Source organism: Solea senegalensis, linkage group LG2 (assembly GCF_019176455.1).
Source record: "Solea senegalensis isolate Sse05_10M linkage group LG2, IFAPA_SoseM_1, whole genome shotgun sequence".
NCBI classification, from domain to species: domain Eukaryota; kingdom Metazoa; phylum Chordata; class Actinopteri; order Pleuronectiformes; family Soleidae; genus Solea; species Solea senegalensis.
The window spans coordinates 36,318,588-36,328,587 of record NC_058022.1 but is presented as its reverse complement, the minus strand read 5'-3'; the positions used below and the strand labels follow the sequence as shown (position 1 = coordinate 36,328,587).

General features: G+C 42.0%; 3 protein-coding genes across 5 annotated transcripts in view; 1 reads left to right on the top strand and 2 right to left on the bottom strand.

Annotated features, from left to right (window-relative positions):
• The window catches only part of LOC122765024 (secretin receptor), an 8,227-nt gene extending 3,287 nt beyond the window's left edge, over positions 1 to 4,940 (top strand). Inside the window, exons 7-13 of the mRNA XM_044019050.1 lie at positions 1 to 84; positions 459 to 519; positions 621 to 690; positions 2,469 to 2,560; positions 3,779 to 3,917; positions 4,342 to 4,383; positions 4,471 to 4,940. The exon at positions 1 to 84 is cut by the window's left edge and continues 70 nt beyond it. Coding sequence (XP_043874985.1) covers positions 1 to 84; positions 459 to 519; positions 621 to 690; positions 2,469 to 2,560; positions 3,779 to 3,917; positions 4,342 to 4,383; positions 4,471 to 4,653 — 671 coding nt within the window. The 3' untranslated portion in view covers positions 4,654 to 4,940. The remainder of the gene's footprint in view (positions 85 to 458; positions 520 to 620; positions 691 to 2,468; positions 2,561 to 3,778; positions 3,918 to 4,341; positions 4,384 to 4,470) is intronic.
• LOC122765026 (acyl-CoA-binding protein-like) lies at positions 4,941 to 6,819 on the bottom strand. Its single transcript, XM_044019053.1, has 4 exons — positions 6,707 to 6,819; positions 5,587 to 5,704; positions 5,227 to 5,289; positions 4,941 to 5,130 (listed from the first exon to the last, which is right to left on the bottom strand). The coding sequence occupies exons 1-4, from the start codon at positions 6,710 to 6,712 to the stop codon at positions 5,057 to 5,059; spliced, it is 261 nt and encodes an 86-aa protein (XP_043874988.1). The 5' UTR covers positions 6,713 to 6,819; the 3' UTR covers positions 4,941 to 5,056.
• A 1,924-nt stretch (positions 6,820 to 8,743) lies between these two features.
• The window catches only part of LOC122765022 (metalloreductase STEAP3-like), a 5,880-nt gene continuing 4,623 nt past the window's right edge, over positions 8,744 to 10,000 (bottom strand). For all 3 annotated transcript variants that reach the window (XM_044019047.1, XM_044019048.1, XM_044019045.1), the window contains one exon: positions 8,744 to 9,947. In XM_044019047.1, coding sequence (XP_043874982.1) covers positions 9,672 to 9,947 — 276 coding nt within the window. In that variant the 3' untranslated portion in view covers positions 8,744 to 9,671. The remainder of the gene's footprint in view (positions 9,948 to 10,000) is intronic.

The following is a 10,000-nucleotide window of genomic DNA, read 5'->3' as shown; positions in this document are numbered from 1 at the left end:
AGGGGCACTTCCTGTTCACGCTGGTCAGCCACTCCTTCTTCTCCCTGAGGAAACATCTGACCTGCTACATCGTCCTCAGCTGGGGTAAAGACACACACACACACACACACACACACGTTCGACATTCATGACTTGCGGGGACATTGCATTGACTTACATTCATTTCCTGGAGATTTACCCTAACCCTAACCACAATTACTACTGGCCTAATCCTAATCCTAACCCTAACCCTAACCCTAACCCTAATCTCAATCTCAGCCTAACCTTAAAACATACCTTCACCTTAAAATGTAGTAATTTACGTTATGGGGACTTGCTTTTTGTCCCCACAAGGAAGACAAGTCCCCATAATGTGACTGTGTAAACAGGTTTAGGTCCCCACAACATTAGTAATACCTGGACACACATTACACACACACACAGACACACACACAAACAAACATGGTTGTCTTTCACAGGTTTTCCTCTGGTTGTCATCGTCTGCTGGGGATTTGCCAAATACTTTTATGAAGATGAAGGGTGAGGAGCATGAACCTCACTCACTCACTCACTCACACACACACACACACACACTCACTCACTGGACTGACTGTTTGTTTGTTTGTTTGTTTGTTTGTTAGCTGCTGGGAAACGAGGAGCCATGAGTGGATCTGGTGGATTCTTCGAGTGCCGGTTCTTCTCACCATATCTGTAAAAAGTGACGCATTGTTTACATTGATTCTCTCTTTAAAAGCACTGACCTGTGGCGCCATCTAAAGGTGAAGTTGCTCACTGCAACCACTGTAAACACCCCGTGCTTCCTGCTCCTCCTTCAAACTTTTGTCCATTCTGAGTGGCACAAAATGGCCGCCGACATGTCAAAACTGATTCTGTAACAAAAACAAAACTATTTGTTGAATTTCATGTGTTCATAAATGAATAAAAATCAGAATCCCCTTTATTGTCATTATATAGTGTACACTGAGATTAAAGGACAGCTCTAGAAGAGATAAACGATAGAAGAAACAACAGAACAGTGCATCAATACCTGCGATAAACATGACAAAGTATTTGAAAGTATTCACAGTGGGAGCCAGTAAGAGGAATATGCAGTATATGATATATGATACAGTACATTGTTATTTTAAATATATGGAGGTGCGGGCCTGGATGGACCGGTGATGGACCATTGATGGACCGGTGATGGACCAGTGATGGACCGGTGATGGACCACTGATGGACCAGTGATGGACCGGTGATGGACCGGTGATGGACCACTGATGGACCAGTGAGAACAGGCTGTGTCCAGGGTGTGAGCCGTCACAGGTGATGCTGGTGTCGTAGATGTCTGACAGAGAGGACACCTGAGGACTTCCTGACCTCAGCCTGAGAGCTGCTCCTGAACCACACCAAGATGTTGTGGGTGAGCACCTGGAGAAGGACAGCAGCAGGTCCTGGGACACGTTGACCCTTCTCAGTGACCTCAAAAGCACCAGGCAGCGAGATGCAGGACCTCCTCCCTGTAGTCTGTCTCGTCACCGTTTTCAATCATCCCCACCACAGTGGTGTCATCCACAAATTTCACGAGGACGTTGCTGCTGTGGTGCGCAGTCATGGGTGTACAGGGTGTACAGCATTGGACTGAGCACACAGCCCTGGGGGAGCCCTGGGGAAGCCCTGGGGGAGCCCTGGGGGAGCCCCGGTGCTCACAGACAGGATTGAGGACTGGTCAGGGTGGTCCCCCAGCCTGACTGACTGCAGGCGGTCAGTGAGAAAGGCTCTGATCCATCTGCAGGTGTGCTCGCCGATTCCCAGACCGCACAACTTGGACAGCAGTCTGCTCGGAACAAGTGTGTTGAAAGCAGAACTGAAGTCCACAAACAACATCCTCGCGTAGCTGCCAGAGTGTTCAAGGTGTTTACACACTGTGTTGATGGCGTCCCCTGTGGACCTGCTTTTGCCCGCTTAATGCCCCTTCTCAGGTTGGCTCTACATGAACTGTGCAGCTCCTTGTTACCAGACCTGAACACAAAGTCCCTTTCCCTCAGCAGCTGTTTCACCTCACAGTTCCACAAAATCTACTGATTGCACCTTTAATGTGGGGGTGGAGTGGCTCAGTGGTTAAGACCCTACCTTGCGTACCAAAGACATCATGGTCGCAAGTTCGATTCCACCCCTGGCTAATTGTACTTGATTCCATTGTAAGTCGCTTTGGATAAAAGCGTCTGCTAAATGACATGTAATGTAATGTACCTTTATTGTTGCATCAGCATTGCTAAAGCTCAGAGAGGTGAGTCCTGGTTGCTAGGCAACCACACGCTGTTGACAAAAACACCAGCACACACATTCATTCAAAAAGGGTAGGGCTAACTGTCCCCATCCGCTTACAGTCTTTGTGCTAAGCTACGCTAACATTTTGCATTCAGACATGTGAAGTGTGAAGATGAATGGATGAATGTAATGACATTCCGTTTCTGTTCATGTTCCAGGTGAATCTGGTGTTTTTCTCTGGGATTCTGAAGATCCTGGTGAGTAAACTGAGGACGCCCGACGCCCAGAGGAACGAGTTCAGTCAGTACAAGTGAGTCAGAGTCTCATCAATCAAAGGACATTTAAAAGCTGTGAAAACTGACATTTAAAAGCTCTGAAAACTGACATTTAAAGCCCTGAAAACTGACATTTAAAAGCTCTGAAAACTGACATTTAAAAGCTGTGGAAATTGACATTTAAAATCTTTGAAAACTGACATTTAAAAGCTCTGAAAACTGACATTTAAAAGCTCTGAAAACTGACATTTAAAAGCTCCGAAAACTGACATTTAAAAGCTTTGAAAACATTTAAAAGCTTTGAAAACTGACATTTAAAAAGCTTTGAAAACTGACATTTAAAATCTTTGAAAACTGACATTTAAAAGCTCTGAAAACTGACATTTAAAAAAAGCTTTGAAAACTGACATTTAAAAGCTCTGAAAACTGACATTTAAAAGCTCTGAAAACTGACATTTAAAAGCTCTGAAAACTGACATTTAAAAAGCTTTAAAACTGACATTTAAAAGCTGTGAAAACTGACATTTAAAAGCTCTGAAAACTGACATTTAAAGCCCTGAAAACTGACATTTAAAAGCCTGAAAACTGACATTTAAAAGCTGTGGAAATTGACATTTAAAATCTTTGAAAACTGACATTTAAAAGCTCTGAAAACTGACATTTAAAAGCTCTGACATTTAAAAGCTTTGAAAACTGACATTTAAAAGCTCTGAAAACTGACATTTAAAAGCTATGAAAACTGACATTTAAAAGCTCTGAAAACTGACATTTAAAAGCTTTAAAACTGACATTTAAAAGCTGTGAAAACTGACATTTAAAAGCTCTGAAAACTGACATTTTAAAAAGCCCTGAAAACTGACATTTAAAAAAAATTAAAAAAAACTGAAAACTGACATTTAAAAGCTCTGAAAACTGACATTTAAAAGCTTTGAAAACTGACATTTAAAGCTCTGAAAACTGACATTTAAAAGCTTTGAAAACTGACATTTAAAAGCTCTGAAAACTGACATTTAAAAGCTCTGAAAACTGACATTTAAAAGCTTTGAAAACTGACATTTAAAAGCTCTGAAAACTGACATTTAAAAGCTTTAAAAACTGACATTTAAAAGCTGTGCAATCTAGACTAGAATCTAGACCAGAATCTAGACTACAATCTAAAACAGAATCTCTGTAATGTCAGTGTAATCTCAGTTTAATATCATTGTATTCTCAGCGTAATGTCAGTGTAATCCCAGTATAATCTGCTTGTGCAGGAGGTTGATTAAATCCACCTTCTTCCTGGTGGCTCTCTTTGGTCTTCACTACATCCTGTTTGTCTTCCTGCCTGTGGAAATGAGCGGCCTGGTGTTTAAGGTGTGGACGTTTGCAGAACTGGCTCTGTCGTCCACTCAGGTGAACCAGGACACCATCATCATACACTTCATATCAGATTAAACCTATAATCTATGATCCACGTCAGATTCCAGAGATAACCAGTCATTTTAGCTGCTGGTCCTCTGCTGCCTCGTGTGGTCAGACATTAGAACTCAGTGATGGAGGCAGCAGTGTGTGTGTGTGTGTGTGTGTGTGTGCGTGCGTTCTCAAAGTGACATAAAGACGTGAACATGTTAATCTTAATCTGACGTAGATGATGTAATGAATCTTTATTAAAGTGGATTAAACCATGTTTTACCTGTCAGTGCCTGTGTTATGCATGTTTTTCAGCAGCAGGGGGCGCTGACAGCACCTCATACAACCACAACTATAACATCACGCTCATGTTACAGTGCTATGGATTGTGGGTAATCTGATGACTCTGTGTGTGTGTGTGTCTCAGGGCTGTGTGGTCGCCGTGCTTTACTGCTTCATGAACGGAGAGGTAAGACACACCCACAGGCTCTGACGGACAGGTGTGTTTACAGTGTGTGTTTACGGTGTGTGTGTGTGTGTGTGTGATGAGCTGCAGGTGCAGCAGGAGATCCAGAGGAGGTGGAGGAGGTGGAGACTCACCCAGCACGTGTCCACTCGACCCAGGCAGCGACGGCAGCACAGCTCCATCAGCCACACTCAGGTCTCACTGCTGCCACGTCCACCAGCTGCTCCTCTGCCTGTGGACACTGTGGACACTGTGGACACTGTGGACACGTGACTCTCTTCTGTCTCCACACACGTGTTTAATACTGTAACATGCTTGTTTCATACATCAAGTGTTTATTTATCTTTACGTCAAGATTAAAGCTGAAACTATTCACAGCTGGATTATTTTAATTATCAATGAAAGCGTCTTTATCTCACTGTGAGACAGACGTCACTCGCTCTAATGTCTTATTTTGTAAAAGTGGGCATTTAAAGTCCACGTGTATGTAACGTCTATGTTTGGCAGTGTGTGTGTGTGTGTGTGTGTGTGTGTGTAAGGACGATTATTTACAAGTGTGCTTTTCTGAAAAGTCAAGTTTATTTTCCGTAATGTTCATCTATTATTAAAAAAAACAAAATAACATGGGAATGTATTTCATTTAACCAATGAGCTCAAACACGTGGAAAACCACTGTCTACATTCCATATTTGTCCTTGAGCTTGTCCACCAGCTTCACGTACGTGTCCATGGCTTCTTCTTTAGAGACACCTGTTGGTTCACAAACACACAAACTGTTGCTTCTTCTTACAGAGAAAACTGCTTTAAAATCAGGTTTTTCAGGTGATTCTTGGTTCAAAATGAGACCTTTCTTTGCATTCCACGCGTTCCATTTTCCTTTTGCTAAAAAGTCAAACATTCCCGGACATTCTGTGGATACACAAACACACAGAAAAAATAACTTTACCGACAACACCACAGATTAAACTGCACAAATATTTGATTTCAAAGCAGCTGCAGTGTCGTGTGTTGGATAATTAAGATAATGTGTGAATGTAAAACGTCCCTGAGGACATGCAGTGAAGTTTATGTTCAATGAAAGGAAAATGTCCTGAAGCCTGAACACACAGCTGGAGACGCTTCAGTTACTAAACACCATCAAACTTTAAACAGTTTGACACACACACACACACACACAAAGACACAGAGACACAGAGACAGACTGACCGATGTTGACGTCTCCCACCGTGGCCTGCTTGTATAAACCGTAGAGTTCAATCATTTCAAACTTTTCTGGTCTCTTTTTCAGGACTTTCACCTCCTCCACAGCTGTGTCAAACAAGTCCTGTGTCCACAAGAGACACAACAACATGAGACACAACAACAACATGAGACCAAAAAGAGACCCAACAACATGAGACAACAACATGAGACACAGCAAAAGATAACAACATGAGACCAAAAAGAGACAACAACATGAGACACAAAAAGAGACACAACAACATGAGACACAACAAGAGACAACATGAGACACAACAGAAAACATGAGACACAAGATGAGACAACAACAAGACACAAGAACATGAGACAACATGAGACACAACAACAGAGACACAACAAGAGAAAACATGACACACAACAACATGAGACACAACAGACAAACAACATGATGAGACACAACAGAAAACAACATGAGACACAAGAGAAAACAACATGACACAACAACATGAGACACAAGAAGAGACATGAGAGACAACAACCACATGAGACAACATGAGACACAACAGAAAACAACATGAGAGACAACAACAGAGACACAAGAAGAGAAAACAACATGACACACACAACAACATGAGACAACAACCACATGAGACAACATGAGACACAACATGAGAGACAGGATGAGACATAACACAAGAGACAACATGAGACAACAATTGGACACAGCAAGAAACAACAACCACATGAGACAATGAGACAAAACAAGAAACAATAACCACTAGACAACAATGAGACATAACAAGAGACAGCAGCAAGACAACTAGAGACAACAACCACATGAGACAGCAAGAGACACACACAGAGACAAACACTAACAGGGAGAGAGACAGACAGACAGACAGACAGACAGAGACACAGAGAAAAGAAGCTCTGTGGGTTGAGACTGAATCACACTGTCAGGTTCTCTGGAGACACACGTGGATCAGAGTCTGGTTACAATCCAACACCAGTACAAGGGTTATTATGGGATAGAGGGATAGAGGGAGGGATAGAGGGAGAGATAGATAGATAGATAGAGAGAGAGAGAGAGAGAGAGAGGTGTGTGTGTGTGTGTGTGTGTACTCACAGTCATGGCGGCAGAGAGTGAGTCTCTCTCGTGGACGTATTATAAGAACTGAACGTAGCTCCGCCCCCTCTGCCGTGAAGACAAAGGTGTCATGGTGGCCACTCGTGGTACTGCAACAAAAAACACTCATGCAGCCCAAAAAGTAAAAGTGTTCACAGGACACCTGGAGACACGGACACAGGACACCTGGAGACATGGACACAGGACACCTGGAGACACGGACACAGGCTTCTAGACCTCTTTAGAATCTACATTTTTAATTCACGGAGTTTCATATTTATAAAACCTTCCTAAAAGTCAGAAAAAGACCAGTTCTCATACCCGGAAGTGTTCCCGATCCGCCCATTTTACCCAGTATGCATCGGGTGTTGACTTGAGTATCCCAGAATGCATTTCGCCGGAACATATCGGCAGAGAAAAGACATGAAACCCTGAAATAAACCGTTTGTGATGATTTGAAGCATTTACAATTCAAACACGTGGTTAAAGTAAAGAGAGCTCACTGTGGCCGGCACAGAGCAGCCTTACCACGTTTGTATATTATTAATATAATATATTTATGCTAATATACTATAATGTAGTGTATTTGACTTATTTATTTGAACTTTGAATTTTAGATTTATATTAAAGTCTCACGGTCATTGTATATGCATATTTTATATATGTGTGTATATACACATGTATATGTATACATACGTGTATACACACACACACACACACAGGTATAAACATTTATGACTCAACTCCATACTGAAGCACACACACACACACACACACACTTCCTCCTGTTGTTGTTCTTGTCAGTCTGGTCTGACTGGTCCTGGTCCTGGTCCTGCAGTAGTTGAGGGCGTGTGACAGCAGATCAGTATGTGTGATCTTTCCACCTGACTGAAGACAAAAACATACCTTCATTCTGAGCTCAGAGGCAAACAACTGTCATTAAAACATGTTACTCTACCAAACACACAACACAACGTGTTACTAATGTTCCAAACAACACTTGTTTTGCTTGTTTGTTTACTTCAGTTTTTAAAATGTGACCGAAAGCCGTTTAACCTCAAATATTCACAGAATATAAAACTTATATTATGTTGATGAAAACGTTACAAAATGTGTTACCGACGTCCAAAATATATTAATTTTACCAAAAAAACAGAACATCAGTGTATATAACTGGTGACATAATTAATCATAACAACTTTATCCCCCAATATTTGACTTACTGTATAAAATGTTGCTTGTGACGAACTGTTGTTGTGATGTTATTAAAATATGTTACTAACTTTACAAAAACTGATATATACGTATAACATTTTTGAACACTGATATAAAATGTTCATCAAACATGTTACAATGTAAAGTTTTGTAATGTTGAAAATGAACGTAACAGATGTTATAAAATATCACTTAAAAAACAAAACATCACAAAAACACTTTAAGTTTCAAATTCATTTAAATTTCCAAACATTTACTTCATCAAACCTTCAGTTTTCTGTATTTGTCAGTGACACTTCTTCACCACAAGATGGCAGCATCCACACACGTGTCACCTGCTTCTCTCCTCTTCTATAAACTACAACATGTCAAAGGCACTTACCAGTGTTTGTCCACAAGGTGGCAGCATCCACACACATGTGAAAACCTGACAAGATTCAAATCTTTAAAGGAGACATGTTCTACCCCATTTCTCCACGTTAAACTAGTTCCCTGGTGTCCTAATGAACATGTCAGTGAACATGTCAGTGAACATGTCAGTGAACATGTCAGTGAACATGTTCACTGACATGTTCACTGGTTTTGGTTTTGTGCGTGGTCCATTTATATGCAAATGAGACACAGGCAAACACACGCCCACTTCTTCCAGGGGGTTTCTGATTTGTCCTCTTTACAGCGCTCACTCGCTCAGCTCCTGTTCCCTCCCCTCATTCCTCTCCCCCTTCCTCCACTAGTTCTCTGGTACTAGTTCGCGGGTAAGTTACTGCTAAGATTCTTCCGAGGTCGCGATGCTTCAGAAATGAGAGTGGGCGGGACAGGAAGTTAGCCAGGAAGTAAACATATGTAATACAGTAGTTGGTTGAAATGAACTGATTCACAGTGAATGTTGTACAAAAAATGATTAGCAGAATGCAAGTTAGCAAACGTATACTTATTCTTATTCTAAAGACAAAGAACGATATATGTTGTACGCTACATTTCACATTTTTAAAATGATGCGGTCACACAGAATACAAAGCTAATTTTTGAGATTACGTACAAAAGACGCTCATTTTTCAGTCTCTTCAGTAACTCGCGATGTAGCGTCTGAAAAGGCCAGGCAGTGCGAAGAGTCTTCCGATGTCGTGGTCAGAAATGTTTGCATCTTCTAAAGATAATCAATAATAATAATGATAAAAATGTCCGTCACGTCTGTGTGTGTGTGTGTGCGTGAACGCACCACAACAAATCTTTGACGCTGATTAAAAACACTCCCGATGTTTCTGTTTGCGATGTCGCGTCTTCGTCGTCACTAACATCGGACAGCAGCTCCACTCGCCTCCTGTTGAAATAAAGATTGTATTTCCTGTTCCCCTTTCACAATAAAAGCCATTCCGATGCTTTATTGTGAAGGTGCAGCAGCAGGAAGTGTTAGTTTATACAGCGTTTCAGACCCCTGGCTTCTAACACTAAATATATAAATATTTTTATGATTATTTTTTATTCTTTGACACTTTTAAAGGGACAGTACACAGTAACTATGGAGTCACAATGACGGTGGATATTAGTTGGTTTTTCACGTCTGTCTCGAAAAATAAAACTCTCAAAGTGTTTTTTGTAGTGGAACATTTTAGGGATTCAAACGGAGATTCTGAGAATAAATAATGAGGTCAAACTAAGAAACGCCGTTAGTTTGTTAAAAATCAACATAAATCATTGGATTTAATCAACAGGCAGCAGAAGGAGCTTCAGTCCAAACCCTACGAATCATTCACACGTTACTGACGTCCTCCACGCCGTCGTTCAGCCGCGTGAAGCGCACGTGCTGGTTCTTCTGCCAGCCGCGGCGAATCCGCCGCAGCCGCAGCGCCACGCACGGCAGGAAGAGGGCGACGCGGCCCAGCAGCACCAGCAGAGGGAGCAGGAGGACCAGGACGAAGGTGGGCGGCAGGTTGAAGTGGTACCGGTCCGCCTGGAAGGCCCGGTCCCAGCCGAAGAGGAGGGTGTGCAGGGTGGCCATGAAGAGGGCGCAGTAACCCAGAGAGGACTGCAGGGGGCGCAACACATTAACACACGCTCATTATAACAACAACAACAACA